The sequence below is a fragment of the Atta cephalotes genome (assembly GCF_000143395.1).
Source record: "Atta cephalotes unplaced genomic scaffold scaffold00020, whole genome shotgun sequence".
Classification (NCBI taxonomy): domain Eukaryota; kingdom Metazoa; phylum Arthropoda; class Insecta; order Hymenoptera; family Formicidae; genus Atta; species Atta cephalotes.
This window is the reverse complement of record NW_012130084.1, coordinates 1,750,888-1,769,663: the sequence shown is the minus strand read 5'-3', so window position 1 is coordinate 1,769,663 and position 18,776 is coordinate 1,750,888. Positions and strand designations below refer to the sequence as shown.

At 33.6% G+C, this 18,776-nt stretch overlaps 1 protein-coding gene across 1 annotated transcript; it reads left to right on the top strand.

Annotated features, from left to right (window-relative positions):
• Window positions 1–2,728: 2,728 nt before the first annotated feature.
• LOC105619297 (cilia- and flagella-associated protein 43-like) lies at window positions 2,729–16,933 on the top strand. The gene is given in 10 exon segments (XM_012200819.1): window positions 2,729–3,176; window positions 3,957–4,707; window positions 5,327–5,522; window positions 7,008–7,470; window positions 8,490–9,287; window positions 10,210–10,496; window positions 11,150–11,575; window positions 12,303–13,422; window positions 13,425–13,660; window positions 16,859–16,933. Coding segments are annotated over 10 exon segments (4,800 nt in total).
• The last annotated feature ends 1,843 nt before the right edge of the window (window positions 16,934–18,776 follow it).

Below are 18,776 nucleotides of genomic sequence, written 5' to 3'. Positions count from 1 at the left end.
GAGAGAGAGAGAGAGAGAGAGAGAGAGAGAGAGTGAGTGGAGAACGCTTGGCAGGCATCCACGGGCAGTATATCACGTGGCAAGGATAAGTTTTTGATCGGGCTTCGCTGTACGGATGACTCCCTGCTGGTTGACCTCATCACGCCACGCTATGGGGGTCTTTATAAACCACCATCGACTGCGCGTATCCTAATCACCTTTTGTCTTAAGCCTGCCAAATTCTTTCTTCGAGAGAGGGAGAGAGATCGGCGTGCTGAACCTCTTTGTCGAAGGTACCCGATATCCGTCGTCATCAGTGAATGCAAACCCGAAGAAAGTGCACGAAAACACATACACACAAGCGGACTGTGAGCAAATTTGTAACAAGGATTGTTTATATTAAAAATAAAAAGGAAAGAGGCAGAAAAATAGAGAGAAAGAATTTAGACTGAAAAAGTATTTCAATAACTTTTCAATATTTACATTGCACAAAATCGAAATGAGATCGGTTGAAGTTTTGAAATATAATTATCAAAATTAAACTGTAATAATTCCCTAGTAATTCCGTAGTAATTCCAAATCATTTATATAAATAAATATTATTTTTAAGATAATAATAAGTAAAAATAATTACTTAATCTGTAATTGGAACATAATATGGTGATTCTGTTTTTCCAAATTTTTAAAGAATAATGATTTGGAGTAATTTAATGTTTCACAATCTTATTTTTTATAATTTTGAACTGTTAAAAAAAAAATAAAACTAATAACAAAAGCTTTAATAATTCTGAAGATATATATTGCGTAAGTTCCTTCAAAGCCAAAAAATATGTTCCTGTTAAAGTAGAAGTAAAATTATTTAAAATATTTAAGTAAATAGATCGAGAATCAAATGTTGCTTACAAATTTTATAGTCTGACCTGTTTATTTTATTTTAAAACTGCATATTCATATGATTCTCTATACGTTTGTAATACGTTCCCTTACAAAAATGAGATTTTAATTCCTTACATTCTTTCACTTCTCAGTTTATTGAGCTGAATCGATAAAGTGTGAGTGTCTTGTTTGAATGGGGTTGAATCCATCTTCTGTCAGGATACTTTAAAGTACAGTTATACAATAAACATGAAGGATGTTACTGGAGAATAGTTGTCACAGGTTGAATTAAGTAGAGACAATGGAGGCGCAACAGTTAAAGAGGTAATTCTCGGTTAAATGTTCTTCGCTTTGTCGTTAGTTGACGGAATGAATGGACATCATATTTTCCGTCACTTTTAAATGACATTGTCTGCTACTGGCATGTTGCATGCCGGACCTTTCGTTAATTTTTCATGAAATCTTTTATTACTATGACATAACATTACAAGCTATTATCTTTAGTCTTACGTTTTCAATCATTATTATTTTATATAATTTAAACATATTTTATATAATTTAAAGAAACAATTTTTTTAATGAAAGAATTATTGTTGAATACAATGTCCAATGTATTTACAGATTTGACACGCAACATCAGGCATAATTGTTTGATCTGGATTTACTTTTTCAATATGAAAAAAAAAAAAGAAAAAACCGATTTAACCCCCAACGTTGAGTAGAATTTTTAGGTTTTTACGTTGTTACCTTTACAATAGAGAACAATGGAAACTTTTAACTCCATAGGAAATTAGTCTCAAACATTGCCGAAGGCATAAGAAGTTTGCCTCATTCAATCATTCAAATACGGCGGCATTGAATAACACGTTTTGAAAATTCTGATAAAAATAATGATCATTAATAATTACTGATTTCATTACTTGATATAATACTTTTTATATTTACATAAATATAAACGTTAAATGCAATGTTTATAACTTTATATAACTTTTAAATAATAATTATAATAATTAAATAATAATTAAATAAACAATTAAATAAGAAATTAAATTTAATTAAAATTTGGTTTTATAATTTTTGTTTATCACATAATCTATTATTCATTTTTTAATCTTATTAATACATATTTCCAAAATTATTAACTTAACAAATCAATCACTTTATGACATTGTCATTTCAAAATTTGTTATTATTTATTTAACACTAAAAAAAGTCTGGTAATTGCTTAAATATATTTCGTTTAAATTTAGGTTTAGCATATTGATGCAATATTTAATAAATATAACAACAATAATAGTAATCAATAGTTTGGTAATAATTAAAAAAATAAGATAATATTTAGAAAGTAAAATTAGTATTTAATTGGTTTTCGTTATATTAATTGAACATATCATTAAAATATAACATATTTCACTAAAAACTTCAGTATGTATTAAAATTCCTTTAACAACAAAAATTACATAAATCAGAGTTAATATTAACACATATTGTATTAATTAATGATGTATATGTACATTATTGGTTATTATATAATTAATCAAAAATTGTTATCTCATTAGGTCTGTAGCTTGTACTTTTTGCACTCAGTAGCTTTACTTTCTCTTTTCAATATATATTTATCTCATTTTAAGTGCAAAAATTTTTGTAGATTTCAAGCAACATGAACAGATCTTGTCTTAACCATGATCTTAACTCTTAGGAACTCTAGGAACTATCATCTACTTGATTATTATTATTACCAGACTTTTTTCAGTGACTTTGTTTGTGACTTGTTTCTCTCTCCTCTTGTCAAAGTGGTTATATGTTCATTTAGGTTATTATTTATAATAAGTTAACAATTTTACTGGCTTAGTATATCATATCGTTGTGAAAGATGGATCAAGTTACAAGCTATTCACCCTGCTGGATACGCGGCAGCAAAATCGAAGAAATCGTTTGGATCGGCAAGGACGTGCTCGCCTGGTGTACCGGCGTATATATCGTGTTCTTTCACATCGTCAAGAGGCAGCAAACACTACAATGGTGTTGGAATGATGCGACCGGTGATGGTGCTCGCTGTATATCCGGTCACGTGTCCTTGCCGATTTTCGCCTTCTCTGAGAGATCGCTGAAGCCGCGAATTCTCGTCCTCGAGTATCCTTCGATGATGAGAATCTGCGAGTGTGTTGGAGGATATGACAGTGGCTACTTAGCGATTGCGTTCACACCAGACGATTATCTCGTGTCGCTGGGCTCTTATCCGAATTTCCTGATGATTGTATGGTGCTGGAGAACAGGAGAAAAAATTGTGATTGTCGACACACCTATATGTGACGAGATCGGTCAGATAATCAAGATAACTCAGATGGGACGCACTGTCATCGGTCAAATGGGAAAGACTTGCGGAAAATTGCTCATTTGGGAACTCGACATTATCGATAAAATTGTTATTTTAAAAGGCATTTTATTTTTCTTTCCAAGACAATTTTAATCCTTTGTGGATAAGCGTGTCTGTTTAGGCGCACCCTCTTTTATTTTGTAAACTGCGGGCTTGATTTTCATGAAACTTGATCTACATAGTAATTTAATAATACTTTATTCGAATTGAAATCAAAAATAAAAAATTCAAAATGATAAATCCAATATGATAGATAGAGTAAAAAAAATTTGATTAACTGATTAAAATAAAACTCGGTTTCAGAAAATTCATAATTACAATGTAACATCAAGTTTATAGTTTCACTTTATTTGAAGTTCATCATTCTACATGAATAGTTAGTTCTAATTTTCGAACTTTGATTTTTAATAATAGCACTAGATTTCCTTTCAGAGGTTATTGTTTCGAAATTTAATATTGTAGATTACATTCAAGTACGACACCAAGAACCTCTTGAAACCGAGCTTCACTATAATCAGATTATTTTGTTCAATCATTTGTGTTGTATTTTTTTGAAATTTTCGAATTCTGAGAGCAGAATCAAATTCAGCGATTCCGAAAATCATAACAAGGTTTCCTTTAAGTTTCTTTGTTAAAACTCTCGTCCTCGAAGGATTAATTTAGATTTCTAATAAAACAAAGTTAAAGATTCTAAAATACATAATAATATATTTTCTTTGTAAAGATCACGAAGTTAAACTTCCTCAAGAAGCTATGATTCGCGGAATCGATTGGTGTCCGAATACACCGAATGATCCACTATTGGCTATTACTGATATGAACGGTCATGTATATTTGAGCAATTACGACGGTAGCAATATCCTCCGTATTGTATTTTCGCAACGCTGTACGATCTGTACGAAAATTGAGATACCAGCCGTGTGTTGGTTTCGTGGCAGTATCATCCTTAAAACGACCTTCTGTCAGATCCGCTATTTCAAGAAAGAACCGAGGACCAATATTTGGCGCAAACTATGGTACATCAAATCAATCAACAAACCTTATATCCTGATCGCGCATCCCTCTAAAAATTGGCTTTTCTACTACACTCTCGAGGGTTACCTGATGCAGATGATATTCCCTGAGGATGAAGGCACGATACCGACGATTCATACGTATCTGTACCACGGTGATAAACACTACTTTGTCGATTTCTTGCATCCTTGGTGTCATCATCTTGCGGCAACAGATGACCTTAAAGAATTGAGTATCCTCGAAAGCTACAGCGGCAGTGAGGTCTCCAAAGTGGAGCTCGATATAGAAGGCAATATATCGGCTCTAGTCTCGCATCCAAATGATCCGTTGATTGTTGTCGTTAGTGATTGTGGGGAAATGATAATTCTGGGTATCACCGATCCAGAGCAACCAATGATACTGGCGCACTTCTGTCTCCAGAGGAAACCCTTAAATCTTATAAAATTTTCCCACTCTGGCAAGTAAGTATGATCTAACAATGTGATAATTCGCATATATATTTCTTAAAAATTATAGCCATATAAATTATTAGTAATAATAATAATTCGTAATTAAGAGCATTTGCCCAATTTTATAAAAATTCTAATTCCATATGTTTACAAATCAACAAAATGCATTAATTATATTTTTAATAAATTATGAAAGTATTTATTAAAGAGTGTGCTGTTAAACACAATAACATTAAACAATTATGATACGAATTTGGATCGATAAGAATAAATATAATTAAATAAAGAAAACTTTATTTTCGATCAAAGCGGATTTTAGTGCTTAAATATTTCTGTGAATTTTTATACATTTTGCAAATTGAGCGTCGAAATCTTTTTCGGCACAATAACAAATATAAATTAAAAACTTGTTGTCTATTTTCTAAGATAGCAAACAGAGTCTAAAACATGAGAATTCTATATCATATACAATATTTCACGACTGTGATGCTCTATTAAAAAATGAGCATTGATGTTCCGTTTCCATAAGAAGCAACTAATGCACTCCTCTAAATGCATTTTGCCGAACGCATTTAGTCATAAGCGAGAGTATAAGAGCTATTACACACCTCTCGATTTCTGTTGCCGATAGGTTTCTGATCGTCGCACAGAAGGAGACGGGTAATTGTTATTGCGTGAACCTGCAAAGCGATGCTCCGTGGAAAGTAATAGCCCAGCTCCAAGCGAAGGGACGTCTCGTCGACGTGGTGCTGTATGACGATGAGGCGCCCGCGAATCTAAAGGTGCTCGTGCTCCATGCAACATTGTTAGATATCAATGGAACAATGGTAATTCAATTTCTTCAATTAAATAATATTTTGTTTTTAACTTTTACATATCAAAATGTAAATTAATCCATTTCTGTAGTTGAACTGGTTAGCTTCAAAGTAAACAACGTCCACATTAACGCTCATACGCTTACAAAGTAGATAACAAATTAAAGGCTCTTGCATTATAATTATATGGAAAATGGAATGAGTTAGTGTGTGAAATGAGTTAGCTTTTACACATAATGTAACTTATAATGTAGTGAACAGAAAATATTATAGACATAAAATTTAATAATGGATAGTTTTTGAGCTGATGTGTCAAAGTAAAATTTCTGCTTACACAGCAGAATATTTCATCTTTGAATATTCTGTTCACTTGACACAACATAAATCATTGAATCTTGTGTTTACATGTTTTGTTCATCATATTATAAGCTATAATATTATAATGGTTGCAAAAGTTTTCGGCCAATAAACAATTTTATGATGAATTTTTGTTTTCAATTTCTTTTTAGTTTATTTAAATTATTATATGTAATCATTATTATATAATAATTCTTGTTATATTCAATTTAAGAACACGATATTTTAAATATTAAAATACTTAAAAAAGTAATTACGTATGCTAGATTTTTATTTATAAAAAGTTCTTTATCTCAGCAATACAAGTAATAAAATTATTATTAGTCGAAAATTTTTGGCAGTAACCGTATATGTGAAAATTAATTATTTTCATTTTCGGAACTCAATTTTCTATAGGATTAATGCGAGGTCCTTTGAGTCAAATTAAATGTCAAATAATATTTAATTTGAAGAACCTCATACTATGATAACTAGAATAATTAATGTAAGAATGATTTAAAATTGTACATTTAATCGATTCTTACGTATGTATATATAATAAAAAAATAAATATATAATTATCATTTGAATTATTGCACATCGCACGTTTTTTTTTATTCTTATTTGCTATTGCAAACATTCCTTTTTTTTTGTTTTAATAAATTTAAAAGCTAACTCATTTCACCGGGATTCAATTTTCCATACATTATAGTGCAAGGTCCTTTAATTTATTATCTACTTTGTAAGCGAACGTTAATGTGGACGTTGTTTACTTTGAAACTAACCATTGTTAAGTTAAATTATTTAACTCCATTTCTAGGAAAAAATGTTATATAAATGGACATATTTTATATTGTCCGAAAAGTTCGTGCCGACTAACTTATATAATTTAATAAATGTATACTAAAATTTAAATTTTCTGCGTTTTAATTTTCCTTCAACATCGGCACGAACTTTCCGGACAACCCAATATATAATTATATAATTATATAATTGTACATAAAATATGTCAATTTTTGATATAATTTCATGTAATTATATATGAAATTTTTTCCCGGATTGTTTATTAAAATTAACATATCGAGTATAAGCTGTAGCAGTCTATAAGTACGATTAAAAGTAACTTAAATTGGCTATAATTTGACATTATGAACTTAACAGTACGAGTCGTTCTGCTCGGTGGGCCAGCAGCTGCACGTGTACAATGTGTCGTCACTCATCGACACAGATATACGTCTCATCAACGAGATCATCGACATTGTAACACTACCCGCAGTCTTTTACGAGTTGTGTCACGCGCCTGGCGATCCTCAACTGCTAATAGGTTCGCCTTATTTCGAACGGCAATTGTATATGCTGAAGTTGCAACGCTTTGACGCGACCTTGACGGACGCAGTGGTAACGGGTCATCATGTACGGCTCGCTCGTGTCTTCGCTGATCGACGTTGGATTGTTACGTGCGCTTATGACGGATTGGTCATTATTCATGACGAAACGATACGGCAAGTCGTTGCCGTGATACCGATGCATCACAGACTCAATTCGGGCAACTGGAAGGCTATCATCAGTTCCGACGGTGATACAGTAGTTGCTCTTGGCCATGATGGTTCTTTGGTTGCAACGCGTATTCATCGTGAAAATAAAAAAGTGTGTATTAATAATAGTATAGTTTTTTCACTCTCTAAATCTCGTGGAGTGAAATCTCACTCGAAGAGACTGAAAATTTAATCTGTCTTGAAAAAAGAATGAAAATCTGAACTCTTGAACAAGAGTGATCATATTTTCACTCTTTTTTCAAGACAAGCTAAATTTTCTCTTCGAGCGAGATTTCACTCTACGAAATTTAGAGAGCATTTTTTAATTAAAGTCTTCGATTTCTTTTTCTTTAAATTCTCTTTCTTCTGATCTACAATATGCTCTTTGCTTTCTATTACTTCTTATCTTACTTTTTATCTCTTTCTCCCTCTTTATGATTGTTTTATCGAAAATCATGTTTCCTGTAACATGTTTAAAATGTGTTTTTTGTCTCTTCTGAAATTTATTAATTTTTTTATCTCGGGCGACAGAAAACAAAGAAATAGAATGGGAATAACGCATTGCTCGTAATATCGTTATTATTTTTATCGTATTTTATAATAACAATTTGATAATGATGTTGCGAATTTTTTATTTTAACGATAATGCTAAGGTTAGAAAAATCACTCTTGAAAAGTAACTTGTCACTATTACGCATTATTTATTGAAAACAAATAATTTCTTGTAACGCGTTACTTTTACTCGTTACTTGTAACGAGTTACTTTTTCATTAAAAAAAAAAAACGCGTAATAGTGATGAGTTTTAATGAATGAATATTTTTCAAAAGTGACAATGTCTCAACTCTCAATCTTAGCATTTAGTTAGTTATCATTATCATATCGTTATCATAAATTGCAACGTCCAAATCGTTATTACCAATTATTTTACCAAATCATTATTATAAAAAGTTTTTGACGATAAAAGTAACATTATATATTTTCGACCTTGGCTAAGTCAAATAGAATAAAAGGCAAACAGTCAAGAGAGTAGAAAAAATAGGAAGCAAAAAGCACATTGTGATTTCACATTATCTATCCTTACAAAAGAATGACAATTCTTGTCTTTAGTACAGGAGAGTACAGAGCCACTGCCCGCGAATGAAACCAGAAGCGTCTACTCGGTGGACTATGAACGGTACGAAAAAAGAAAAGAAAAGATACTCTCGGATTATGCCTCTCTAGACCCAGCAATTCGTGCTTCGTTGACTCGAGCCAGAATAAACTTCCCAGCAACCGACGAGAAAGAATTTGAAACCTGGGAAGAATGGCGGCAGAAGATGCAACTGCGTGAAGAAACAAAATTTTACGCCGAGGAGAAGGCCGCCATTATGAAGGATCTGGAAGTCTTGAAAGTCACTATCAGACAACTCCTCGACGCCAACGAGACCTATCCAGAGATAAAGAAGTTACCGGTGTCCGCATTTGATCTGAACAAAGCAGGCCGCGATCAAAGATTGAAAACGGCCGAAAACGAACGCGAGAATGCCCATATGGAACTCGAGCATCACTGTGCCTTGATAGATCGTATGGCCAGCTGGATAAAGGCGAATTTCTGGGATCCGCAGATCGTGTTAGGTCGCTCGATATTCTCCTTTCACGGTGACACGAAGGTGACGAATTATCCGCTGACCGAGGAAGATCCATACTTCAAGGACCATCTGCAATTGGCACAATTTACTAAGGATTCGATGCGCGGTATCATTCGTGATACCTTCCAGCCGTACTACAACTACACGGAGGCTCAACTGCAGATGGAATTGAGAAAACCCATCCGGATGTATGAGAGACGCAGGACAGAGTTGCTTCTGGAAGAGAAAGAGCGCGAGATCGATCCTGAGGAACTAGCGGAGCTGCGGGCGGTCGATGGTAGGATGTAATAACTTTCTGTTTCTCTTTCAATAGGTATGTGTGTGTATGTGTGGATCTCGGAACCCTGTGCTTGAATTTCCTGGTCTCCGACAAACTGTAGCAATATTTTTTTGTTATTCTTTATGAAAAATCAGCGCATTTCTTGTGCCGCTTTTAATTTAGTCACCTGATTTTTTTACGTAAACGTTTATTTTTATATCCCAATTAAAATCACTATTATTAACAATACATTGTATCTTATTGGTTGCTGTTCGACTTATTAGTATTAAGAACATTATGGATATGGATTAATTAATTTTAATCAATTTTCTAAAAAAGTAAATAGAAATCAAACAAATATTACGGAATAGAATACGTTAAGCAGCTTATTATGACAGTATTTATAAGAAAATAAAGATTTTAATTAATATAACGTTTTTTTATTGCGGATTTTATTGGATATTTAAAGATTCGTAAAAAAATAGTTATTAAAAAAGAAAAAAATATGTTTAAAAAAAATATTTCTACAAAACAATATTTTATAACAATTTAGATTTTTTCACTATTGGAATATAAAAATATTCCAGATGACTATTCCTAGATTAAATGTCCTTTATATTAACGCTTTTTTTATTTGGAAAGGCAATTATAAAGAAATCTTAAATAAAACGAAAATTTGAAATTAACAGTTTCTAAAAATTAGAAAAGATTTCCTTAAAAGAAATTTCGAATGAAAAGAGAATTTGGATGAATATAATAAATTTGAAATTAATAAAAAAAAAGAAATTTTTTTATTTACCAGAATAAAAATAATACATCTAAATATTGAACGCCAAAAAAAAAATTAATAATTCCAATTTTACTTTGTATAAAACTGCGAGTTCTTAGGCTTTTCGACTTTTGCTCGATTAAACCTCGCTAATTGTGCACTTATTCGCAGGCATGACAACGCATCAGTTCATTGAGCAATTGCCTCACTATTACTTGCAAATGGAGTCTTATGGGTTCGCGCACATAATGCTGAACAATCGTTATCTGATGCACGACTATAGAAAGCTCCATGTCTACTTCAATAAGCTCTTCGATGACATGTACGCGACGAAAGAGCGGGAAACGAATATGATACGGGAGAGGAACGAACGGATACGTTATATAGATTCCGAGCTGAGGATAATGTTCAACCAGAGCGTGCCGCAGGTTCCTGTTGATCCGCAGTGGCATCCCAAGGTAAACACGAGGCGCGAGCACCGCTTCTACCGGGTGTTTGAAAAGCCGAGGTTTCATTTAAATTATTGCAAGAAAAACGTAAATCGGCGTTCTTATGAATAAATTAAAGAAACGAAAGTTTGCTTCGTGGAAAAATATATCGTGCCAGCATTGGAAATAGTGATAAAAGATTTTCAAACTATAATTCTTACAAAATAGAAAATCGAGTTCTAGACAAGTGTGTTTTTCCATTATTTCTCCGTAAAAATCTGAATGCAATAAAGTAATAAATTCTTTTTCAAGTGATCAAATAAATGCATAATGATAAAAATTTATAGCACATTGAGGATTAAGTCTCAAAGTTAATCCACACATGATGTGCCTTGCATATTTCTTTTCTTTGAAATGTTAGGAACACTTGGTTAAATAATCTCTATCCTTTTTTTTTAATGCACAACTTTGCAAATATTTTTCAAAGATGTTAAAATATGTAAGATTCACTTAATTATTTTTATACACTTATTTTTATACACGAAAGTTAATCGAGATATGAACGACACATCGTGTAGTGAGAGATAGGAAAATTAATTATAATTATACTAAGGGTTACTTTTTATAAATCTGATTACGAGTAACAGCGATTAGATACATAACGTAAATACGATATCGATTAGGAGAAAGTAGAGAGCATTATTCAAGTGCTTCAAGACGAGGTCAAGGCGAAGCCCTATGTGTCGCCATCGCAACAGGAAATCCTGGACAGGCAAATAGTGGAAGCCGAACGAATTAGACAGTTGTTACTGGCCGATGATTTTCGCGAGCGCGCCCTGATTAAGATGATGGACGGTATGTTAGAGATTCGTTGGGAAGATACTATAAAGATAGATGTGCGCAAGCCTGCGTGCATGCTGGAAAAACAGCCGGAGCAGTATATGCCCGACGACATCGTGGCCATAAGGAAATACAAAGCGGATGTAGAGAGTCTTCAGCAGGAACGTGATCGTTACAGAAGGATACTCGAAACTGATTACGCGAGAATCAATGAACTTTTGCAGGAAGGCATCGACAAATTCGACGCCAAGTTGAATGAATTCTTTCAGGTCTCTTATCGATTGAGATTCTAACTTTTAACAATATTATTATATTTTTATTTATATTTTATTTTATTAGATTAAGGATTGAGATTAATATTTTTCTTAATTCTTTTATTTTTAAATAAATTACGTTATTAATATTATTATATTTATAATATTTTATAATTATAATAATCATTATATAGTAAAAAATATGTATTTATGTTAAAATCAGTCTTTGTTAAAATTTTTTTAATATATCCCACTTATGTTAATTTAACATAAGTATAAAGTAAATCATAAAGTGATTGTGTTATTTGAATATTTTGTGTTAAATTGATATTCGATACTTCTTGGTACTAAAATAACACAGTTTATAAATAAAATGATATAAAAATAATATGTTTTAAAACGTAAACTCCGGAATAAATGAATAAAATACGTCTTAATTTAACATATTATAAATGTTAATTTTACTGAAAAATATTTCACAGTTTGCTCACAAATTGTATCAGTGTTACAATGTTTTTGTTAATTTTTTTACATAATATTTATACTATTTTCATATCCTGTGTTGAATTAATATAAAAATTTGAGTAGTTTGAGACACGTAAAATGTGTTAAATTTAACAAATTTTCTAATAATATAATAATATTTTAATTATAGTAATAATCTTATACCTATATAATATACTTGTTATACATATTAATCTGATACATTTATCAGATTCTTTAAAATAATGTTTATTTGTAGCTAAAATTAAGAGTCGATGCGGCGATAAACCAATTGAAGCTACGAAACATTCGCGGCCGCATGCGTATTCTTGCGCGGATCGAAGACGTGAAAGAAGAAGACAGGATGAAAAAAGAGATATCCAAGAAATGTCAATACGAAAACACGCTGGAAGAACACGTACAGAAGTTGAACGACGTCTATCAGAATATGCTCGTACAACACGACGCGCTCTGCACTTGTGAGAAAGAGATGATGAAAAAATTTCAGCCTGAATTTGCTACATTGTCGAAGATCAACATCGAGTTTCTCGAACAGCAATACAAGCGAAGACCGCGAGTATCCTTAAAGAACATCGCTGCCAGCGACCTGCTCAATCTCGCGAAGTACCTTGTACATTATATTAAGCCGGCTTATTTTCCAACCAAATGTGCGGATTATTCACAGATCCTGGAGAATCTGGACGAGCGACCCAGCGAATTATCGCAGTCGATTAAAGCGAGTCACTGGGACCAACTGACGCAATCGCGTCGTCAGAAGATTAACATCGAGCTAAAGATCAAGGCTCGGCAGCTGGAGATAACCACGATGGAGCGAATAATTAGCGTGTTCGAAGGTAAGATCGATGCATGTAAATCGAATGTGATCCTCCTCAGCGATCGGTTGAAGACAGCGAGAGATGAACGGGTGATGCGCGAGCAGGACGCGCAGGTGCAGCTAGTGCTGAAGAGAGGCCAAGTGGAGCTCGAACTACATGGTGAATGGTACGACACGGCGGATGCTGTTTTGATACCACGCGAAGAGATCGAGAAAGTCAACGAACACATCCGTGTCGCGGGTGCACGTAAAATAGACGTTCTGAAACGTATAATTGATTTCCGCCATGGGATGCTGTCGATTGAGTGGGAGCATCGTTGCTTGAGAACGCGCTTCAAGGAACTGAAGGAGGATCTGCATCTATTGAAGGACGTCACGATCACCCGAGACATGCATACCTATTTGAAGAGAAAGGCCAAAGGACTGCATGACGATAAAACTGCAGTGCAACTCGAGAAGCAGATCGAGACTACGAAGAAATCTTTGGATAAAGCTGTGTCCAAAGAGATGAATAAACTCGAGAAACTCCGGCAGAAGATTGCCCACATGAAAAAAAGAATGCTGAACTCGATCGAGCGATTACTGAGATGAACGTGACAAGATGGGGATTGGAGTACCAACGCGACGTCATCGGAGAGATAAGGCAACGCGAGCATACAGATCGAAAGATGCGTCTCATCAAAGAACGATCCGATCTGATCAGAAAGCTCCAGGAAAATTACACTGAGCTTCTGGCGTTGCAGACCGAGCACGAACTATTACGGTTGCAAACATATCCCATCGTAGGACATTTCCAAACGTTGGACAATAAGAATAAAATTGGAAACAAATAATCATTTATCAATTATTTGTCATTTTTAAACATAAGAATTATGAAATTATATAATTTTTTTATTTTTAAAAAGAATGAATTTAATTTAAATATGTAACGGTTTAAAAAAAGATTATTTTCTTCCTTTAGAGATTTAATCCTTTAATAATGTTATATTCATTAATAATGTCATGTTTCCGTATTATTTTTTTTAACTTGAAAGTAAATATTAGATTTTTTTACGATCTTCGCTTCAATTAATCACTGTCATTGTAATCATCATTTAATCATTATTAACAGCATATTGCATATTATTGATTTCGGATTTATTATAGTATTTAAAAACATTACAGATATAGATTTAATCACACTTTTCTGAAAAAAGTAAATAGAAATAATTAAACGGAATTAATGAACATATTAAACTACAGTATTTTTCAAAAATAAAGATTTTATATTTGATATAACGCTTTTTTATTGCGACTTTCTATGGAATTGCATATTTTAAGATTTGTAATAGTAGATATAAAGAATAGTTATTAAAAAAGAAAAAATATGTTGAACAATATCTATATACAAAACAATATTTTACAACAATTTATATTTTTTTCACCACTGGGGTGTAAAAATATCTCAGGTGATTATTCACGAATTAATAAATATAAGTTAATGGGAGAGAAGATGACAAAACAGGTCCTTCCACAGCACTTCATATTTGTTTACTAAGTCCCTGTCATGTATTATCTTAATCTTCATCGAGTAATTTAATTAAGTTTATAGATAATCGCGATCCCAGAGAGCTGCAACCACCAATAACAGAGCTGTGCCACGCCTGTATTTTTCGCGCGCATAAACTTAGCGTAATCTCGCGATCGCTAATTTCGCAATCACGAGACGGCGGGGCCGGAGAGCCCACCTAAACTTCGCTAAATCACGATCAACGTGGCGGTCGGGATTTTAATCGGCGACGTTTCACTACGATCTTGCAAAGGACAAGCGGCAATTTACGCCGCCGGCATAAATCACCCGGCGACCCGATCTCGATACATAATGGGTGCCGCTCGCGGTTTATGCTTTTTTTCACCATAAATAACAGTACTAATAGTACACCGGCGAGATGAATGATGCGGTCACGGCGACGGCGACGGCGGCGGCGGCGGCGGCGGCGGATCATCGGATCGCCGCAAAGTGCGCGCGTACAAATCAATTTAATCTGGGAAATTTCCAGGTGGTCCTTTCGAGAGAAAATAAGCGAGAGGAAAAAAGAAAGTGGAAACTCATTCTGCGACGATTAGCGACGTCGGTCCGGACCGTGGTTTTCTCAATCTTCCACAACGTTCGCCTCCAAAGTCCGCTATCCCCAAAAGAGGGTGCTGTCCATCCCCGTTGTTGTCCGCGACACTGTAAATATTTTCGACTTAATAGCCATTTGATTTTTATTAATGGAGATGGTTGCGCACAGCCCGCGGTATTACGCGTTTCATTCTCCGGCGTCGTTTCCATCCGCGATCGCGATAGCCGCGCGCAAAGGAAGAAAGAGCGATACCCGTGACAGTCAATCAATTAATCATCGTTCCGCTGCTGACGCGGATACAATGCCGCCGTTATCATGTAAGAAGACGATATTGGGATGCCGCTTGCACCTATCGCGATGCTTGTTGTAAGACATCCCGACGAGAGCAGTGGAGTTGTTCGGTCTTTTATTACACGCGAGTAATGTTACGCTGCATTACGATGTCGTTTGTTCAACTACTTGATATCTACTTTGAATCAGATATTTTTTATATTAGTTAATATTTTAATATTTAGTAAATATTGTAAAGAGAGAAAAAGAATCTATGGAGAGGATAATAAAATGATAAAAACGAATTTCGCATTGTTGCAATGATGTTTGTACTCGCTTATGATTCATGTTAATGCTGCAAATTCCAATTATTATATGTGATTAACATTTAATGCAAATAAATAGTATATGTATTATAAAATATTATATGATTCTCCTCTTATAAATGAAATTATTGGATTTTGAATCAAACATATTCGCGTTATTGATCGCTTTCTTTTCAGAACACAAGTAATATAATTTTCTGACAATTTAAAGATGTATAGTCTCTGCAAAAAGCGACTAAAATTGGAAATTTGTATTTTCCGCATAAAAATAAATGTTATATATGCATATGTTATACATTATAAACAGTTCAATAAGAATATTTATATTTAATAATACAATATTATAGTTTAAATAAAATTTTCTCATTTTATCTCTTAATTATTTTTTAGAAAACATGTCTACATCGAGAAAAAAACATACTAAATTTTTAATAAATATTTGAATAGTACTAATAACATTTACTTCCGAGAAATAAATATTTACTGAATAAAAAAAAATATTTAAATCAAATTAATGCTTCTTGTATCAGATAAATATTTAGTAAATATTCAATTAAAGTATCATTCAAATATATATTTATTAAAATTTAGGATCTCTACTTTTCTCAATATTCAAATAATCTTGATCCAGTTTCTAAATTGTTATTAAATTTTTTATACTTACTTTCTTTTTTACTTACTTCTAAATACAATATAAAAAAATTAGTTATTCTTCATTTTGTTAAAAAAATCGTGTAGTCTTAAAAGGAATCATCTTTAAACTTAAAAGAAATTTTTAATTTTTGCTCTTGCTTGCGGTTAATCGACCATGCGGGATTTATAGTTAAAATACACTTAGCAAAATACACTCTCATAAAATCAACGCGAAAATAAATTCACATGCGCGGATACGCTGTACTGCGGATTCGCCACCATTTTCGATCTGCATCGCCACCAAAGAAAAACAGTCGTTATCGGGAGAGCCGACCACTCCAATCAATGCAAATCAAATCGAGAGCCGCAGATACGTAACGTGTAGTCAAATCAACCGGATGAAAGCTTCATGAATGTAAAGGACCTCTTTTCCCTTCCCCCTGAATGTGAACGTGAGCTAGCCAATCTGGTAATGCGTCTTTGCCTCCGCGTCCCGGTATGCGCCTCTCGTTTGGCGGCGAGCAAAAAAAAAGGGGGAAAGAAAATATCGGCGCGTCGCGTCACGCGAAACGTCAGGTAGCCCAGCGGTGTAATAGACATCGCTTGAATATTACACGACCTAACGTGAAATGATGTGACAATACAGGATCATACAGAGGGTGAATCGTCCACCTTGAATATTTCTGCTGTCAGTGAAACGATGGGAGTTTTTATTATTTAGAGTAATTTTAAAATAGGGACTTTTTCCAGGTGACATTTCTTTTTACATCGAACAGTTTCATCGCAGTTGTCACAATTTTCAAGCTTATTGAATAAATAATATAGCTTTGGCTGTAAGTATAAAGCGTCTTATAAAGTATAAAATCTTCAATTTATTACATTCTCTTAGAAAAGGCAGTAATAAAAGCCAAAGAATTTAATAAAATATATTAGAATTGTTATAAAAATAAATATTTTTCAATACAACTTTTTTATATAAAGTTTACATTTGTGAGGGTGCTTTATATTTGTATCCAAGGCTATAATTTTTTTATTTTTAACTTGTATTAGAGCATTCTTTATTTCTGCTTAATTCCTTTTTTTTATTATCTGAATCGTAAATATAAACAATCAGTGCTTGATAAAAGTAAAAGTTGATATTAATCTGAAGCAACTACTATTAAAGACAATGGTCGAACGGATCTTCTGTTTTATCCAAGTCGAGAACTTGGCGTTCTTCCGGGATTACTCTATGCAGCTCCGCGTCATCGCGGGTAGATTTCCCGCAGGAATACCTCGATTTGTAATAACCTTCCCAACACACAAAGCAGTGCAGTCAATAGTGTCGTAGAACGGATTGGACGAATTTTCGAGTGCAGTGAATACAAATTCGCGAATGAAGTTTACTTGGTCAAAGAGAAAAATGTGCATGGAATGGAAATACTGTATCAGTGATTTCGACTAATTTACCAAGATAAACAGAGTGGAAATATTTGCAACTTTACTGATGGATATCGCGTAATTGGATCTTTTTACAGTGTACGATATGATATCTATCTCTTCTCGGTACCGCAGATTTTCCTTTTTGAACCCATTGAAAACGTTAGCGCCCTCCCCCACTACAATAATTTCGAAAGATATTTCGTGTGCCTAAGACAAATACATTAATGATCTTGTTGAGCATGATATTCTACCACTGTTTAGATTTCGATTTGTTTAAATTCGAGTTTAAAATTATAGGCTCTTTTCAGGATAAATTTTGGCTGATGATCGCAATCATCTTACCATTAACGGATTTATGAAGGCAAAAACGCGTCCTGAAAGTGATCATATTTACTGCGATTCAACATCGAATTTCTTTACTAAGAATTTAATATATGAATTTTCATCTCAACTAATTAAATAATTGAAGTTAGAGAATTGCGTTAAAACATTAAATCGAATAAACAGAATGTAGAATAGCTCAGAATATTTTTTCTATCATTTCCGAAATTATTTACAGAGTGTCTAATTATTATCAAAATTTTAAATCGAGAGCTTAATTAATTCATGACTATGAATTTCTAGAAAAATTGTCTTTACCATTATTTATTTCACCATTATTTATGCCTTGCTAATAAGTCTCATAACTTGTAAGAAAATCTAAATAACTTGTCTAGCTGTTTCTCCTCCGATACTTGGATTTACCGCTACATTTTATTAGATTTATTATCAATTATACAATTCTCGTCGTTATCGTTCGCAATCTGTCGATGTCCAACGGGAGGACGCTGCGTCGATGCGATTCTCGTGGTGAAGTCTTTCTCTTTCCTCGTCGTTCCAGTGCCGTATAAGGCAAGGCGATTGCGAGTATCCGCGCCACGAGACAGGCTCGTTGGCGCAATAAAAATTTGACACGATCGTCCACATCGCCGTGGAAGAAAAACGGTCGGGGGACGGACGGCGAAGGGAGTTAACATCGCTGACTTTACGACTTGCGCTACTCGCGCAAGGGCGAGAAGGACGACAGCGAAACTCGTTATTATCCGACCGTACTTCTTCGTGGCGTCCAAGAAGAAGACGGCCGCAGCGATAGCGGTGACGGC